Below are 20,585 nucleotides of genomic sequence, written 5' to 3'. Positions count from 1 at the left end.
GGGTTGGCATATAAGTATAAATGTTTATTGCAGTTATGGGAGAGGACACGATTAAAAAAAAAAACTGGTCTTTTAATTTATACGGTATCCTATTGTGTAGCACACATCTACCATAGTCCTGATGTTCTACCACTGCACCTAAACCATGGAAAAAAGTAAAGTTCTCATTGTGTACCACAACTTATTTTTGCTAGTTGGTTCAAATTAGCTGTGGTCAACTGGTCATTAATGCAAACAAACAACATAATAGTGCTGCACCCTGTTTGGTAAGCCTTATAACTTTTTAATGCTGTTTAATATCATAGAACCAACTTGTACAGTTGGAAACGGCTGACAAAACTCTTTAATTTCTTTAAATATGAATACTCATAAGGTTAACATGAGAAAGTCCAGAGCCAGAGCCACCGGGGCGGAGACTGAAAGAATTTTTGAGGTAAGAATATGTTAATCGGAGATTTCATCTATCATCATACCAAATTTCAACCTTGTCGGTTTAGTTTTTTTCGCGTTTGCTTGTCACAAACATCCATCCATCCATCCATACATCCATGGTTTGCACTGTAAACAAAAAGCTATCACAATAGTTACAAACCGACAAATATAAAAAATAGGAAAATATAAATAAATATGGAAAATAGGGTAATTTTCTAACATGTTTTAGTGAAATTATATAATCAGGCAAATGGAAATTCAGTCTACAGATTTGCTGTGGGAGGGGGATTATATTACGGTTTACACATAAATAAATCAAAACATAAACCTCATAACACTCAGAAAAAGGGCCTAGGTTGATAGGGCAATGATTATTGAATCCTAATTATTTCCTAAATCCATGATGAATGATTTCTTTTAAAAAGAATTATTCCCAGTAAAATATTATTACAGCATTTCACAAAAATAGAACAGACTCAGTATAATCTAAATATATAAAAGGCAAAGCCCTAACTGACTGTGACTCACTCACTCACTCACACCGATTCTTTGGGCATTAAATAGGAAAACTAAGTAGTTTTTATTCTGATCGGGCTTTCGGGCTCCGCCCAAGTGGCTCTGGAGTTTCCCATGATAACCTTATGATTTTTCATATTCAAAAAGAATTTCTTAACAGCTGTTTCAATTAAACAAGTTGGTTCTGTTCTATGATGTTTAATAGCATTAAAGTTACAAGGATTACCAACAGGGTGCAGCACTATTATTTTTTAAATTTTGACTACAGCCAAAACGCATGTAATAAGTTTGTTCTCAATGGAAATAAATAAATTCATTTAATCATTCATTTAATTTGCAACCAAAAGGTGAGTGAGCGTAGCGAACGAACTTCAACCTGGAAGCGAGTTAGCGCAGCGAACGAGCTCCAACCTAAAGGTGAGTGAGCGTAGCGAACGTACTTCAACCAGGACGTGATTGAGCCATGCGAACGAGCTCACTTGTGAAGTTAAACGGGGCAAAGCCCGCGGGTACAGCTAGTAGATCATAAACATAAACAAATGAAGTAACAGAAAGAATCATATCTATATATTAATAGGCAAGCATGTTTCTTTAAAACCTTTTTCTCAGCTTGTGGGCATCGCAGGAAAAATCTTCGCATACTGTTAGAAAGATATTTTTCTGTAGGTGTGCAGAATCCCTTTAAAATTAAAATAGGCTCAGAAATAAGCACAAGAAATGAATTTGAAAAAAATTCACATGAGCTTTATGGGTTTCCATGCTGGTGACGAAATAACAACGAAATATAAACAGAAAATCAAAACAAATTGAAGAAACTCCAATCACATGTTTTATTTACAGTGTGGGGTGAAAATAGAGAAGTCTGCACATTACAAATTTTTGGTCGAGATTCGACCACTGGACGACCTCTAGTACTAATGAAATTACATTAACATGTGTTTTGACAGCCACATTTAAGTAATGTAAAATAATGTTTACATTCGGACTATTAACATCATTATTTAAAATTTATAATCCTTACCCTCTCTTTTCTGACATTCGTGCATTATTTAATATGTTTGAACCAGCTGTGTGGAATTGTGAAATCAAAATTCATTTGACAGTTAGTTCTGGTTGTTTACATTTTCAAATTATGTAGGTTTGCTCTTGTTACCATGGATACCACCAATCAATATTTTAAAATCTCTCATCTCAAATTTTTGAAAGCCCTCGGGGCAGAGCCCTAATAACGAAGAGGGAATAGTTGTATAATGTATCCTCGGAGCTGTAGCTTCATTTACGTGCAATTTGAGCCCAGTCGGTTCAGTACTTTTTGAGATTAGGCTATCTCATACAAACACACAGACACACACACACACACAGACACCACCTCTTCTTTATAATAGTATAGATAGATAGATTACTATTATAGTATTATGTATTGTCTGTGCTATGGCTAAAATACGTATTTATTACTGCATCAGCTGGAGACACTCTCTGAATATCCGCTTCAACCATTTGTTGTCAAACATTGATCTCGTAAAATAGTGAAATTATTTTTCGTATGCACTAATAGAGCAAGGTTTGTACTAAAAGAAAACCTTCTTTTAGTTTAAAAATATATGTTTCACAGGAAACATTTTTGACCATTGTAGTAACATCATTATAGCTTAAAAAGTTGATAAGTGATAGTTTACATAATATTTAGCACATTTGACGGATAAACCTTTTTTGAATTCGTCATATTATAAGTGTATGAAAATTCATATATCTGTATATCAATATCTACTTATCTCATTTCTGTTCAATGGAAGTTATACAATATCAATGATACCGGTACTTAAATGGGAAGTCTTACAGCTGTTATATAACGTACTTCAACATTTTACCTACATACATTTTATCTTACGAGTAAATTTGCTACCAATTGATATAGTATAAAAATTCTATTCTACTGCAGTACTTAGAATTCTACCACTACTCACATTAAACCTACCATATTTACTTTTGGGCTAGTGATTAATTTAATGTATTAATCATACAATATAGTGAATAATGTAGTCATTTATTTATTTCGTTTCTATGACATAGCTCTATTTTGTATAAATCAATTATACAATCATAACAACAGAAATACTGCATCATTACATTTTACGGTGACATAGTATTTATTTTACATATAAAAAATTTAAGCTAATGCAATAATTAGTTCAATTAGAACAATTGAATATTGAATAATTTAAACATGAATCGAAGACGAAGCGGTTGACAACAAACTTTCAAACAGTTGGCTAGGCCTAGTTGCCTTCAAAACTAATATTTCAATAATTGCAATGCGAACTGTAAGCACTGAGGTCGGCAAACAGTGTTCACTGTGTGCAGGCACTTTGGACGTCGTGGCACTTGGACGTCGTGCAACAGTCAAATATTGATTGGACGTCGTGGCACTTGGACGTCGTGCAACTGGCAGAGGCTTTGGACGTGGTGCAAATGATACTTCTTTACAATTCTACAATGCGCTGTTTCATGACGTCCAATAATATTTTTCCAGTGCCACGACGTCCAAAACATAATTTTTTAGTTGTTGCACGACGTCCAAGTGCCACGACGTCCAAAAGTACAGTAACTGCCAAAAACATAGTCTTTCTACAAGCTGTCTTATCAAATAATATAACTAAACTAAAACACAAACTATCCAATAAAACAGACCTGGTCTGTTGCCTACATGAATTTTAGTATTACTCTTACACTCGACAACAATTTATTACCCCATCAATCTAACAGCAACTGGGACTATTTACAATGTATGGTGACAATTATTTACCTCGTCGATGGCAAGTGATCCATGTAACATTCGAGAAACTTCAGTCGTCAAGCACTATGAATTTGAAAACTGTAATTTTGTGTGTTCTGGTGAGTATTGTTAAGTTATAGTATATTTATGAACAATAGGTATTATTTTGTAAATTCTAGTGTTTGTATGTTAGTTTCTTACTCTGTCAAGCATCGACTACTCAACTGATTACCATGAAATTGTGTACTTTTATTTTCAAAACTTGAATAATGAAAGTAAAGAACATTAACAAACAAAATTGTGTTTTTAAAGGACCAAAAACTTATTCTTAGATGTGGAGTTTAAGCAATGCGAACAATTCCATTAAAATTACGTTTAATCCAATGTGACGTTATAATAAGTAAATGCAGTTTAATTGACTTTAGCTTAGCATGTTTTGCATATACCAGTTCTTTTACAATATTTGGGAAGAAGCAGTATGATTTTTACGTCCTCCTCCTATAAATAGTATAGAGAAAGTGCAGTATTGTTTTCACCAAAATGTTTGAGTTTGAGTTTTGGGTGAATATATCCGTTTTGGGTTCCCCTGAACAAAAAAAGTTTTTTGAAGTGATGTGTATGTCTGTGTGTGTAAATGTGTACATGTAAATGTGTACATAGCTACAGACCACGCCTGTTGTCCGATTTTGATGAAATTAGGTATGTGGGTACCATTTGTGGTATCCCCAGGCGTTTTCTTAATTTTATAAAAAAAAAATATTTTTAATTGTGATTTTTGTATGGGATATTTTCCCATGAAACCACATTAAAACGGAAAAATTTAATGTTAACAAAAATGACCTGAACTACTTTGATTAGAATTTAGTTTGTTGTAATCCATTTAATTCTAACCAAAACGGTACAGCCCCCATTGCGCTAAAAACTTCGGTTCGAAAGTTATTGTTACTTAGCGGAAGAATTTGATTTAAAAAAACTTTCACAACTAATTATTAATTATTTTTCACAATTAATTCATTTGTACAAATCGTATATACGAAAAACAATGGGTTTTGAAACCGCCTGATTGGCTGGCACCCTGCTGTAAAAAGAACATAAAAATGCTATACTGTAACATAAATAATTACCTATTCAGTACAGTATATTATTTAAATTCTGTTGGTTTACAAAAAATACAGAAATAATCAAATAAAAGCAATATTGGCCTAAATTAATATGAAAATTAGAATAGAATATATTTAAATATTTCAAGCGAGTCTCATATGATTTTATACTTAAACTTTTGTATGTTATGGTTCTTATAATTCAAAACAAAATGGTACAATCCCATTGCTGTACAAATTATGGCTCAAAAGTTATTGCAACTTTTGTGGTTTTGCCCATAAAATATCATAGTTAAACCCGCTTACAATAAATGTTGTTGAGAAGGATATGTGAGAAAGTTTTTGATTGGTAATACAGCTTATGTAGTGGTTACTCCGCGACGTGGAAGCGGAACTGACTTTGAAAATCAAATCCCTCGAGAATTAGAATACAATTTTATCATATATCAAAATGAATCCTCCAGTCACTTCCATTAAAGTAACTCCATAAAGTACTAATTGCGTTGACTCCGGTAATTGTAGACATTTTATACGCTACGCTCCTGGATGAATTAATGTTCGTCAGAAAAGAACATAGCAGTTCTGTGGCTTCTTTCCATGTACCGTGACATTCCTCGACGGGACGGCAGTCGTAGGGCAAGCTATCACAGACTTCTTTCTTCATCGGCAGTTGACCATTTTATCTGTTGAATTACGTGCGTCGACAACCAGCCAGCCACGTCCCGGAGCGAGACGTAGGAATTGGCTAACTCAGGAGCTCGCTAACTCGGTCGTGTGTCGGAACTGGCTAACTCTGGAACTGGCTAACCGTCTCAGTCAGGAATTGGCTAACTCCGGAACCCACTAACTCGATTTTGTCTCGCGGCGGAATTCGCTAACTCTGGAAGTCGCTAACCCGGCCGCGCCCACTGCACGGAGCGTTGCCAACCTTGCACGACTAAATAATCGTACATTACCGTATTTCAAAATATCAGTGTCAATGAAGATACAGTAAATGTTATTGTTTTTGTTATAAATTTCACTTTTAACAGAAACTAGCCCAAAGCCTAATTCAAAGACAATTATTAAAAAATCATGAAAAAGTGCTTTTTTTATTTAACTGTACAATGGCCAGTTAAATGTTTATGATTTCGATCTTAAATATAAATGCCATACTTATAAAAGAAAATAATAGAATATGAAAAATATTGAAAAGGTACTAAATGATTAAACCTCTACAAAATTAAGCTAAAATACACGCTAGTTCTCAAACACGGAAAACAAATTTAATCGTAATGTCGTAATAAACCAAAACCATTCATTGATACAGTCATCAACCATCGTAACTTTCATAACTAATTCATAGATTTAAAATAAAATGTTCGTCGTTGAACCGTCCAACTTAGGTGTACAAATATGTCATAGACTAAGCTTTTATCTAGGCCTAATAGTTTAAACCAAAGCATTGTAGGCCTACTAGTAAATAGTTGCCTAATTCTAAAATGTGTTGAATTTTTTAGTAATAATGTTACATGTTTTAAAACAGTTTTTAGATTGTACACCTAAGCACCACTAGTAAATAATAGGAGAAGATCATTCATATAATAAAACGTGACAGGGCTATTTTAATTCACGATTCTTAATCAACGAATTGACGGATTTTCCTGATTTGAGTGTTGGGTTTCCTTTATATTGCTTTCACAATCGAAATAAACTATACCAAGCCTTTGCTCGGTTCACCGTTCCCCGGTACTGAGCTACTCAATAGACAATAGCTTTGTTTTTGGATAAGATCAAGTAATTTTAGCTATGACCACCATTCATAAGAATTACACACTTACTTGATCTAGTCAAAATTGTTGATACTATTATTGTTAATGTGTTTAAATCTCTTTATGCTTTTGTTATTGTTATATTATTTGTTATTTATTGTATATTTATTACTAGAATAGTTACTGTTGCTCAATATTTTGTAGCTTATTAGATACAACATGTAACATACCATATATTCGCTGTAAAATGGTGTAACCGTTGAGAGGAAATAAATAAATAAATAAATAAATAAATTGTAACAAACAAGAACGCCTGGGTCGATTTAGAGGAGAAAACCTCCAGACTTTTAAAAAGTAGGCCTACTGATAGACGTAAAATTAATATTAATTAAACAAAATTAAGAGGATGACCCGGGTTCTACACTAATAGCCTACGATAAAAGAAATTTACAAGTTGTATTTATGCATATAGACTTATTGTTAATGCAATCTATGAATAAATTAGGCCTACCACTTTATAATATTGTATCGATAAATATTTATTTAAATTCAATAGATCTATTTAAAAATACATAATACTGCAATGTATTTATGTAGGCCTACTGACGTTTAACGTGTAAATTTTATCATGATTTATAATTCAATTTTATGATTCAAGGTTACAAGCCCAGTGTATATAATATACGAACTCAGTAATTTATTTGCAGAAGTTCAAAAAACTGTATTTATTCGAATAAAAGAAACAAATGGCGAACTACGAAAATAGATATTTCATAACACGTATAAAAGATACAAATTAAATGTACATTTTATCTTTTTGCATACCAATTAGCTACTATTTAAGTAAGAAGCCCAAATATAAATCATACGTTACTCCCTTATATTAGTACATTTCTCATCCTTATGGATCAGCTGAAGACAGTTTTATTGTTAGTTCTGTCCGGTACGCACAATTTGTTTTTCAGGATTAATTTTGCCAACAGTGTCATTTAGAGGCTTCTGATTGACTATAACGAAGGTTTAGTAATTGAAAAATTATTTTTGTTCATAGAATAAAATTATAAATGCCTCAAATTCAATTTTATATTTTTTATTATGAAATTAAACCGTCATAACCTAACCAAACGTGCTGACAATGAAAAAATCTAATGAAGGTTTATTAATCGAAAAAATAGTTCTGTTCATAAAATAAAATTATAAATGCCTCAAATCCTATTTTTTATTCTAAAATTAAACTATCATAACCTAACCAAACTGACCAGACTTGCTAATAATGAAAAATCAAACGAAGGCTTAAAAGAAAAAGCTAAAACTATAAATGGGTCAAATTCATTTTCATAATGTTTTAATTATAAAATTAAACCGTCATAACCTAACCAAACCAACCAAACTTGTTGATAATGAAAAAATCCAGTACAAAAAATAGTGCTACGGGTGGGATCCGAACCCGGGTCCTTCGGATTATCAGCCCAGCACTCTATCCACTACACCACCGAGGTCGTTGGCATCATTCGAATCGTCGCTGTAATGATGCTCCCTCAGCCAATCAGAAGCCTCAAAATAATACTGTAGGCAACACTGATCCTGAAATAAAAATTCTGCGTCCGGCGCACTATCTTAGTCTTTAGAGGTCGTGTTTTGTTTACAATTGTTTCTTGTTTCCGGTCATTTAAAACCTCGATTAACCAAATAAAACGTTCTAGTCACAACTAATAACACGTCCCCTATTTATATAACCAAACAGTAAAGAGAAAATTATGAAGTTAACTATAGAAATAATAGAAACACAATTTTGTCGACACTAGCGATCAGTGTCACCGGACATGAACTAGACACGAAAAACGAGCTTCAAAGTTTACAATGGTATATAAAGTTTACTTGTGTTGGTTAGTCTATGGTAAGACTATAAAGCATTTTCCACCCTAATAATCATGAGAATAATGTTAAATATACTTATAAATATATTTATTTGATCAACTACGCAGCTCTTACTCCTAATTAATCGTAGGATACGACATTGTGGTACCGATACTATATAGGTACTACACTTTCGGCAACACTGGCCAAAAATATTCGTGCTTGGCTCCCATTGGACAGCCCGCGAGGCTTCTGATTGGGAGTTAGCGAGTTCCGCCGAGGGACCGAGTTAGCGACTTCCGTACGAGGACGGAATTCGCTAACCCGGCTCTAGAGCCGGGTTAGCGGGTTCCGGAGTTAGCCAATTCCGAAACCTAACAAGTTAGCGAGTTCCTCTCATCGACCAAATTTGAAGATAGGGCTTTTAACATGGGGTTAGCGAGTTCCAGAGTTAGCCAATTCCGCGGACCCCCCGGAGCCACGTCTACGTATGACGTGGACCGTGTTCCGCTGCAGATTCAGTTTGTTTTATTCGTTCATTCCTAAAACTGCGTGGTTTAAGCAATCACAGTGAAATGAACAATCACAACAATGCAAGTACCTATGTTAAATTATTTTAAAAAATACTACGTCTTTACAAAAATGGTTGCTCTGCCCGTGATTCGCAATAGTACAAGAACAATTAAGAGAATAATTTGGTTTTTTTAAATCTACTGTAAAGAACAACTACACACACTTACGACGGATTAACGTACACACAAAAAATACAATCGAACTCATTGTTTTTTTATAATCTCTTGTGTATTTGCATCTAACCGCGAAGCAGAATCAAAACTAATAACTTTGTCGTAGGGTAAAAATTTACTAGCTGCTATACCCGTGCTTCACAACAAGAAGAGGAAGCTGAAGAAAATAATTACCTATTCTGTTCTTTAGCTGTAAATGTTTTGGTGCTGTATGAAATAATTCCACATATATTATTAATTTTAAAAACAAAACTTAATTTTACTACTTAGTTTAGTATAATAATTTTCTTTATATTATATAACGGGTTACAATTTCCTAGGCAAGCCATTACAGCGTAGAAGTGTGTTCAAAAATACTGCAACTCTAGAATTCAATTTGAAAAGAAAAACCTACTTTTAAAGTGTGGACCAACTTACTTTCAAAACCTTATTTATACAGGGTGTTTCCGAATTGTCTGGACATATTTTGTGAACTTGTTCCCTGGGCTAAGACAAACATAAAACACCGTATAAGTATGGGTCTAAAGTGCCTAGAGATTTTTCTGTCTGTCGGTCTGTTTGTAATTTTTATAAATTATTTTATATCTTGGGCATTTTTCAGTATAGAGATTTGAAATTTGGTATGAATGTGTAGTTCTAAAAGTAAAAAGGACTGTGCAAATTTCGTTCCAATATCTCAAGCCTATTAAAGTAGTCCTTTTAAGGTAGTCCTATTAAATTGCGTAACCGAATGTAGAAAAAACCTTATAACTCGGTTATTTTTCATCCGATTTTTACAAACAAGGCCTCATTTGATTTGTATTAAAATTCTCTATCTTTTCGCTAAGGTAAAAGATTTTCTTAATATTTACGGTTTTCATGAAATTTGGCATTACAGATTTTAAATGGCCGCCATATTGAAATAGCTTGAGATATTAGAACGAAATTTTCACAGTCCTTTTTACTTTTAGAACTACACATTCATACCAAATTTCAAATCTCTATCTTGAACGAAATTTGCACAGTCCTTTTTACTTTTAGAACTACACATTCATACCAAATTTCAAATCTCTATACTGAAAAATGCCCAAGATATAAAATAATTTATAAAAATTACAAACAGACCGACAGGCAGAAATCTAGGCACTTTAGACCCATACTTATACGGTGTTTTATGTTTGTCTTAGCCCAGGGAACAAGTCCACAAAATATGTCCAGACAATTCGGAAACACTCTGTATTTGATGGCAGTGGGTTCATACATCTCTAACAATATACCTTAATATTGCAATAAAATCAATCCCTTTATAATATTATTGATGCTTCATGAAATTATGTTTTACCTTTAATTCTTTAATTTTACTCAAGCCCCTTTACCTCTGGCTTACTATATAATATGTATATACTGGCAACAGAGCCCGTTGTGGTTAAATAAAACGGTCTCTAGAAACATAATGGTTATGAAATCCATACACCACTTTACTCACATATATTAATGGTACAGATTAAGCATATGAATTAAGAAACACACGTTAACCACAAATGCAAATCATGATCAATAACATGTAAACAAAGAAAATCAATTAACTAGCAAACCGACAATCGAAACGGCACACGGAAGATTTCTCAGATGCCGTTTGACGTCACTAACTGCTGACGTCACTTTGAGGGAACACCAATACCGCAACGATACGGTTTTGAAGCCATCAGCTTCGGTGGTGCATTGGATAGCGTTGCGGGCTGATAATCCGAATGTCCCGGGTTCGAATCCCGCCGGCGGCACTAACATTTTATCAACATTTTTTTCATATCAGCAAGTTTGGTTGGTTTGGTTAAGTTATGACAGTTTAATTTTATAATTAAAAAATTGTAAAATTGAATTTAAGGCAATTATAATTTTATTTTATGAACAAAACTATTTTTTAGATTAGTAAACCTTTATTCAATTTTTCCATTATCAGCACGTTTGGTTAGGTTATGACAGTTTAATTTAATAATAGAAAATTATAAAATTGTCTGTTTCTTCAGACGCAGCAGTTAGTGACGTCAGCAGTTAGTGACGTCAAACGGCACCTGAGAAATCTTCCGTGTGCCCCACCGTACAACAATCAGCTGTAATAGTAGTTTACGAAACGATAGCGTAAAGGTTAACGACACTATTAGAAAATTGAGGAACGAGCCATTAAAAACTTCTAAGAGTGTCGTCAAGACTATTACTCCGAGTTGCGTACCCTACTAACTTTACCTACAACAGTGTTTTAATTACTAACAATCACTACTCATAACTTCCAAGATAGGCTATGTTCCCTTTATAACCTCTCGTTGCCACGGACAGTGATGCAACAAATCATTGTACCCAACGATCACATTGTACCAGACACTAATTAATTGCACCACTCAACAATTTAATTGGCCTGAACAGCTGATTAGTTGAAGTTCGAAGCATTACATTCTACTTCTTTTCTCTCAATCCTTGAACCTCATTGGTCCGCTATCCGTGTTGTTAAGTAACAAAAATAATGCTGTTAAGCATGTAAACAATTATGTAAAGTGAACCTTTTCAATTCTAAGAACTGAACTGAAACGGCTAGTTTAAAAAAGGTCGTAAGTAAAATTTTTAACACATGTTTCATATGATTAGATTATGCATACCGGCAAACCCATTACTGCTTTAAATCTTTGAAAAACCCGGACTTTCATAATGATTTGCAGTTCTAAACGAATTAGGCTTTCCATCGACCCATTAATTAATGAAATCGATCCAATGGAACTGTAGATTTAGTTGTAAAAAGTTTAACAAAACTATCTTAAACACAGTATTTTCTCATTACTATAAATTCAGATGTTGCTTAGCTTTTTTACAAATAACTTTAAAATTGTGAGGGAATTGAAGGTGATATTCTGAAAAATTATAAAATGTCCTACAAAATATGCATTTCTTGAAAATTACTCAAAAAAGGCAGCAAAATGTTGCATCCAAATAAAAAATGTGAAACCCCGTTTTCAATATATTTCTTATGTAAATCATGTTTTTTTTTTTATTTCTTTACCATAAATCATAACAAAAATAAACTTTCATAATTATTTGCAAAACTGCACTAACTAAGCTTTCAAACGACCCATTAATTAATAAAATCGGTCCAGTCGAACTCAAGATTTAGTAGGACAAATCTTTGAAAGATGATTTATACATATAAGTAGATGGATGGATTACTACATGTATGTATATATAATAGCATTTTATAATAGTTGTATGTATAGTAATCACTTGGGTAGATGTAGTAGATTATGTAATGTAATCACTATACTGTATATATATTGTAAACTTTGGGGGTTTTAACTGCTTACGTAAAATGTGATAAACTGAAAAATGACTACTAAGCTCAGTATACTCGCTTGGCATATGTGAGAATACTCAGGAACTGATTGAACTGACACCATTATATTATGAGTTACTTAATTTTATTTCACTATTTAGCCTAATATATATATATAACCCTTTGAAACACAATATATATATATATACATATATATATATATTTATATATATATTTATATATTTATATATATATATGTGTCCGTTAGCGCGATAACTCGAGCAAAAATGATCCGATTTTGATGAAATTTGGTACAAACGTGTAAACCTACGTTTATTCGAACGAGTTCGCGAACCAGCATGATCGGACCATGGGAACAGGGGTTTATCGGGGCTTTTATGGGGTAAAAATGGGTTTTTCCTATTTTTGACCCTAAAAACATAAAATTTTGAAATTTCTTTCCAAACTATTTTGTAGAGCTTAAAAAACAAATAATTTAGTATATTGAAGCGTTATAATGCGCCTAATGGTTACGGAGAAAATTCCCAAAAATTGTTAATTAAAAATTCCCATGTTATTCTTATGGAGAATAAGTAAACTGTTGTAGTGTGCTTGTTTATTAACATATTTTGCCCAAATTTGGAAAATGTTTTTATTTCTTACTAACTATTAACATTTTACATAAAAAAAACACTTTTACCCTCCCTGTTGCAGCAAACCTAAGTATGTGTTAAACTGATTCTATTTAAATAGGGAATAAATGTGATATTTTTAAGGAGACATTTTAGTCTAAATCCAATCAGGCAAATAGAAATTTGCTTAGTCTGCAAGTTTGCTGTGGCGGGGGTATTTCCTTCTACTTCAATATTATCATATAATTCTTTTCTATATAATTTATGACATTCCTTACAACAATATTATAAACCATCTTTAGTGGATATATCATTAGAAAATTCGGATTTATTTTTATATAATTTACATCTTGAGCATTTCTTTTCCATTTAATAAGGGGGAATTCTTTAATAAAATATCGTTTAAACAAAAAATATATTAAATTATTTACAAACTCCTTCATTTTGTAGTCAATTTTATAGGAATTAAGGTATAAAGATTCCATAAATATTTTAAGTTTTTTCTTGAAAATTATAAAAATGTTCAAAATTAATCGAAAAGAAACAAAATTTTAACATATTAGTCTTGAAAACAACAAGTTTTATTCAACTATTGAAGTCTTTCTTTTTTGGTCTAGAAGTAATATGATACTATTAAAAAAAAATATTATATAAATTAGAAAAAAGTTATAAAATTTAAATAATTTTACTTTTTTTAAAAACATTTTGTTTTGTAGTCAATTTTATGGAAAATATAAACATATTCATGAAAATTTCATCAAAGTTATATACTTTTTCTAGAAAAATATAAAAATGTTAGAAATTAACCTAAAAGAGGCAAAAATTTAACATAGTATTGAAAAACAACAAATTTCATTAAATTATTTAATTCACCCTTTTTTGGTTTAGGATCGGCATATTACTATCTACTTATATATACAAACATCGTCTTTTATACTTATAGATTTCAACAACTCATCTCAAAACAAAAGGTAAATAATAACAATAAATAATCAGTTCATCTGGTCTTTTAAACATAAAACATATGGTTAATTAATAACACCACACCCATGATAAAGGTTGTTGGAAGCTAATGGGAGGAAGTATGTGTCAGATTGCTGATACCATTTATTGCATTTATGACAACAGCTAATGTGAACCAAGCATAAACAAAAAGGTGTGATACACAATGAGAACTTTACTTTTTTCTTTTGTTAGGTGCAGTGGTTGACCTAACATTATAGCCGTGGTAGATGTGCTATACTATAGTTAACCGTAAATTAAAAGAACCATATTTTCTTCAACCGTGTCCTCTCCCATTGCAAACGCAAAGCACTAGTATAAATACAATAAGAATTTTATACTTAAACGCCAACCCCGTACGAAGGACGGGTACTCTGCTAGTATATCATAATGATTAAAATTATTAAGCTAATTTTGGTTGTCAATTAAAGATCAAAATTTTTGTTACTAAAATAATGTAATAGTTGTTATAAGTGAACCGATTTACAAATTGATTTTGCTTCCTCAGGTGCTTCCACTCGCCAATCAAGCCAAACCATGGAAAAGAAGTACCGGTAGTCTGGACAAGCTCATGAAGAAGATTCTGTCCCAAGAACAACCATATACTGAAGATGAACTTCGGAGCGAAATTTCTTCATGGATCATGGATTACTTGGATTTTTACATAAAAGCACTTACTGAGATGGATTCGGTAAAGGATATACAAAATGACATGATACGGCTTTATGATCTCATGGTTTACAACTGGATGTTCTATCTCAAACCTGAGATTACAGATGACGTTAGAGATTTTCTTCCAAAAAGTTTTGAAAATCTGCAAACTGCACAGGATGTTGTCAATAGATTGAAAACAGACATTAAACATTATTCAGAAGAAACAATTACCAAAGCATTGGTACGATACCAGTATTCATCCATCGGCCTAAGTGGTCACGAATTACTTAAACAAGAACTAACAAATGAGCTAACCTCAACTTGGGAAAAACTCAAGGAAAATTGGAATAACCGACGGAGGACTGGAACACCAGAAGAGAAACTAAAGTACAGTATGTTGATGCGAAAAGTTAACAAAGAAAACGATCCGGTGATGGTCGTGCATGAATCAGACATCGTCATGTGTGCTCAGACAATCTTCCTTCTTTTTCACCAAGAAGTGACGGACCCTAACTATGAATGGGCACCGATGGAAGTTGAGATTGATGGGATAAAAATCAAACCTTATAGTAAGTTGAAAAAAGAAACGTTGTTTTCGGGAACTTGGGAATCGTTTGCTAAAATCAAGATTACAGACAAAAAGATAAACGAACGTCTAATGGCGTACTATACCGGCATAAAAAAAGAGCTAGAAAAAGAAGTGATAAAAAAAGAGCTAAAAAAAGAAGTGATAAAAAAATAAGAGTGACCCAGTTGGAGCTTTTCAACATTTATTTCGCCAAAGAGGTTAAAAAGTCTATTTATATTTAGATGTGTGCAATTTATTATTCACAATATTTGTTAACTGTTTGAATAATAAAGCTAGTTACACGTGTATTCGCAAATTCTTTCCCAAATACCTATTTAAGACTGTCTATATATATGGGGTTAATACAAAGTGTGGAAAAGGGTAATAAACATATACACCTCTTTCTGGTTGAAAAAAACTAGGTATGAGGCCTCATGTCTGCTAATTGAGCGGAGTGAGCCTAGATATAAACAAATAAAAAAGTAAGTAAAAATAATATTCTGACTTTCCTAAGTCCACCACAGCCTGACGATCCATCTACAGTACATTCTTGACAGTAATGGACCAAAATCGACAGACAATATTTATTGGATATTGCCTTTGAGAACATTTTACATCATACTGGGGGATCATACTGGGAGGCAAAAATAACAACCTGTTTTACAATGTGGGTCCAATTTATATAAAAAAAAAAATGTGTGGGTCAAATTGTACTAATATGCAAATTTGGAAATCTTCTAGATAATTTTCTGTTTCGGTAAATTTGTATATGAAGCTACCGTACCTATGCTACCATTACATATGCCTGTTAGTAGTAGTCCAAATATTACTTTGAAGTATCACACGATAACCTTTTAAAATGAAGATGTGTTTGTTAAGGCCTTGGCATATACATTACATCATAGTCGAGTAAATCTGTACGAGAACCCTAAAAAAATTGCTTTAAATTGTTTTATTGTCTAATGACATCGGAGTCTCGGAAGTCCAAAATTCAAGATGGCGTCCAATATTTTGGTCAAATCAATCAATCAATCAATCAATCAATCTTTATTTGCCATAAGGATACATTTACATATCATTGACAAAGTCTATTTGCAGTTTTCAAACCAAGTCTTAAAATAAACAACAAAATACTCTTACAGGCCAAATATTACAATTAACTTTCAACTCCATTCACATTCTTAACTGAAATTAAAACCAAACTAAAGGACAATTTCTCCCAGTTTAAAATAATCATCCAGACTATAAAAAGGGTTCTGAAGTAGATAATTATAAAACATAGCCTTAAATTTGTTAATTGAATGAAAATTTATATTATTTTTTACTGAATTATACACTTTAATTGATAAAATTATGTGGCAATTACTAGTTTTACTAAGACGATGGGATTCTAACAGTGCAGTATTTTTAAAACGAGTGTTGTGACTGTGATTATTAAATTGAAGATATTCAGGGTTTTTTAATATATAAACAATCAGATCATAAATGAACAAATTTACTGCAGTTTGAATTTGCAGATCTATAAAAAGAGGTTTGAAATGATCAGGGGTGTCCCTGTCATAGCTCTTAAAGCCCTCTTTTGGAGAATCAAAATTTCTTTTATTCTACCACTACCACCCCAAAGCACCAATCCGTATCTCATGATTGACTGGAAGTACGCAAAATAGGCCGTCCTTACATATTTCTTAGGAACCTGATCTACCAGACGATCTAAGAGATGCACCACACGAGACAATCTTGAAGATAAATAATCTATGTGAGCATTCCATGTGAGTTGATTATCAATTTGAAGGCCCAAAAATTTTACAGCTGTGCTTTTATTTAGATCACTCATAGTGGGGATTTGTTTTAGTGTAAAAATCATGTTTTGGGTTTTTTCTTCATTAAGCAAAAATCCATTCGCATTAAACCAATTTGATGCTTTTAGCTTTGTTTCAAGGACAAGATTTTTTAGTTCTGTTAGGTTGGGGTTTACATGAAGAAATGTTGTATCGTCAGCATAAAGAATAGTTTGACTCTTTACTGCCAATGGAAGGTCATTAAAATAAATTAAATATAAAAGTGGACCAAGGACTGAGCCTTGGGGAACGCCCCATTTTACATTCTTTTCTTGAGACGTATTGCCATTAATACTTACTATTTGTTTACGATTGTTTAGGTAAGATGAAAAGAATTGTAGAGATGGCCCTCGAAACCCATAATTTTGTAATTTGTTTATAAGAATTTTAAAATCAACACAATCAAACGCCTTGCTCAGGTCACAAAAAGTGCCCTGAGCAAATAACCTATTTTCAAATGCCCCATGAATCTGACGAATTAGATTATCAAGAGCATCAATAGTGGACATTCCCTTTCTAAATCCAAATTGGGATACATTAAACAAGTTGTTCTCCTCAAAATACTCATTAACCTGTTCAAAGACCAAGATTTCAATTAATTTACCAATTACCGGAATTACTGAGATAGGACGATAACTTTGGGGTTTATCTCTTGGACCCTTCTTATAGACTGGACAAACACGTGAGACCTTCAACAAGTCTGGGAATACTCCAGCTTCTAACAATGAGTTTATACAATTAGCAAGAGGTACATGTAAACTATAAATAATATTTTTCAGTAAATTATTTGACATTCCATAAACATCATCACTTTTTGAGTTTTTCATTTTTTGAACTGCATTGATAACATTTAAAGGCGTTACAATTTTCCAACTAAATAAAAATGTGTCCTAAATAAATGTGTCCGTTAGCACAATAACTCAAGCAAAAATGATCCGATTTCGATGAAATTTGGTACAAACGTGTAAACCTACATTTATTTGAACGAGTTCGCGAACCAGCATGATCGGACCAGGGGAACAGGGGTTTATGGGGGGTTTTATGGGGTAAAAATTGGTTTTCCCCATTTTTGACCCTAAAAACATAAAATTTTGCAATTTATTTCGAAACCATTTTAGCGCTTAAGAAAACAAACAATTTAGTACATTGAAGCGTTACATGCGCCTAATAGTTACGGAGAAAATTCCAAAAAATTGTAAATTTAAAATGCCAATGTTATTTTTATGGAGAATAAGAAAACTTGTTGTAGTTAGCCTGTTTATGAATATATTTTTATTAAATCTGGAAAATGCATTTGTTTCATACTAAACTATTTAACATTTTACTAAAAACACTTTTTTACCCTCCCTGTCGTAGCAAACCTAAGCACTAGTTAAACTAGTGCTATTTAATTAGGGAATAAATGTGATACTTTCAATGTGATATTTTAGTGTAAATTCAATCAGGCAAATGGAAATTTGCTTAGTGTGCAGGTTTTCTGCGGCGGGGATATTTTAATTTATGAGTATTTTTTTCTTGAACAATCCATTAATAGGTCTTAAAATAAAGATAACAAGCTAAAATCTAACATACATATTTTATTTACTTAAATCTATAAATTCTTTAATTTTTTTAAGATATTAATACTCATAAAGTTAACATGGGAAATTCCAGAGCCACTGGGGTGAAGCCCGAAAGAATTTTTTAGATAAGAATAGGCTTGTATATTAATTGGGAATCTGGGAATCATAAAGCCACATTTCAGCCCAATCCAACCAGTTAATGCGTTTTTGAACTTCAAACAAACCCAATCCAACCAGTAGTTAATGCGTGATTGAACTTCAAACAAACCCAATCCAACCAGTAGTTAATGCGTTTTTGAACTTCAGACAAACAAACTTTCACATTTTTAATATAAGTATGATTCACACTTTCTTGTGGTTAGTAGTAGAGCATTGTAAAAATAATAATCCATCATTCTCATCAAGTTCTACACTGTTATGATCACTTTACAAATTGTCACATTGTTCCCCAAGCTGGTAAAGTCCACAAGCTGTAATACAAGGGGTAACCCATACTTTGTTGCAGGAGCGTTGCAAATTCTTGCAGCCAGTAGAGTAGTTGCAGTGAACAATAATTCTTAAAAGAATCTCTGGAGCGGAGGTCATCAAGTTGTTTTTATTGTTTGTTTTTTTTTCAGCAAAGCATCTCAACATTATTTTCTTTACATTTATTGAAAAAGAAACTCTTCTTGGAAGACAAGAAGAGACTTTACGGAAAAAATAATGAGGTTTATTATTTTTTTTTTTATTTCTGGACGTACTATTGAAAAACTCCGATTTCCGAGACTCCGATTTTTATTAAACTTTTACTTTTAGTATATTATTTCACATACTTATTGGTAATGTAAACCATCAAAAACTCTTTTAAAACAATGTTTTTAAGGTTAATGGGTTTTATTTCATATCTTGACTAGACTATCATCATGAATAAATCAAATACATTCATAATAAACTACAACAAAATTATTAAAACCAATATAAAACATACTTCTGTACTAGGCTACGCCATTTAATTTGAGTTGTTGAGCCTGAACTGTGTTAGTGTAAAACCTATTAGATTGGATTGTAAATTACTATGTTACAATTACAATGTTAAATTACAATGTTAGTAAATTAATAACCTGACATAAAAATGTCAACATTTTGTTCTGTTGGCTGTACCAATTCTTCTAATCACGTGAAAGTAGAAGGAATATCATATCAGAGGGGTAAGCTTAGTTATGACTGGACTAACAGTACGTACAGGCCAAGCAGTCAAGTCTAATATGCCTATGTATAGTTATCAAAACTGTTCTTCTATACAGGCCTAGGTAATCACTGTAAAAGTATGGAGACCCCCTGTTATTTTTTTAACAGCCCATACTAGAAAAACTAAAACTAGGCACACCTTTATGACATGTTATGAAGTACTTTTTGGGCATAACCGTCACTTGGTGTACATCCCCAAAATGGGGGATTTTGGGGGAAACTCAAAAATTTCAAATACAAAGACCCTTTGAGTGACCCCTCATTTTGAAGGTCCTGGTAAAAGAAAACCAACAACACAAACTAAAGGTCTTTATCTCAATCCAGTAAAAAATGGCAGCCAATTGAAATTCTCAGAAGTTAAATTTAACTTTACAGTTTTCCAAGTCTGGAGACCCCCTGTAAATTTTGTAGCGGCTCACACTAGGAAAACTAAACTCTACACACCTTTTTGGCATGTTATGAAGTACTTTTTAAGCCTAATATCCACTTGCTTACCAAACCCAAAATGGGGGATTTTGGGGAAACTCAAAAGTTTTAAATGATAAGCCCAATCGAGTGACCCTTCATTTTGAAGGTCCTGATAAAAGAAAACTAACAACGCAAACTAGAGGTTTCTATCTCAATCCAGTAAA

The 20,585-nt window shown here is 32.5% G+C and overlaps 1 protein-coding gene across 1 annotated transcript; it reads left to right on the top strand.

Moving 5' to 3' along the window:
• The first annotated feature begins 3,759 nt into the window (after window positions 1–3,759).
• On the top strand, window positions 3,760–15,632 carry LOC129001380 (uncharacterized). Its single transcript, XM_054428631.1, has 2 exons — window positions 3,760–3,840; window positions 14,613–15,632. Exons 1-2 carry the CDS (start codon window positions 3,808–3,810, stop codon window positions 15,498–15,500), a joined length of 921 nt encoding a protein of 306 aa, XP_054284606.1. The 5' UTR covers window positions 3,760–3,807; the 3' UTR covers window positions 15,501–15,632.
• Window positions 15,633–20,585: the final 4,953 nt, after the last annotated feature.

The sequence above is a fragment of the Macrosteles quadrilineatus genome, unplaced genomic scaffold, assembly GCF_028750875.1.
Source record: "Macrosteles quadrilineatus isolate MER2022 unplaced genomic scaffold, UCM_ALF_1.0 Scaffold_8__2_contigs__length_117827958, whole genome shotgun sequence".
Classification (NCBI taxonomy): Eukaryota; Metazoa; Arthropoda; class Insecta; order Hemiptera; family Cicadellidae; genus Macrosteles; species Macrosteles quadrilineatus.
This window is presented reverse-complemented; position numbering and strand designations above follow the sequence as displayed.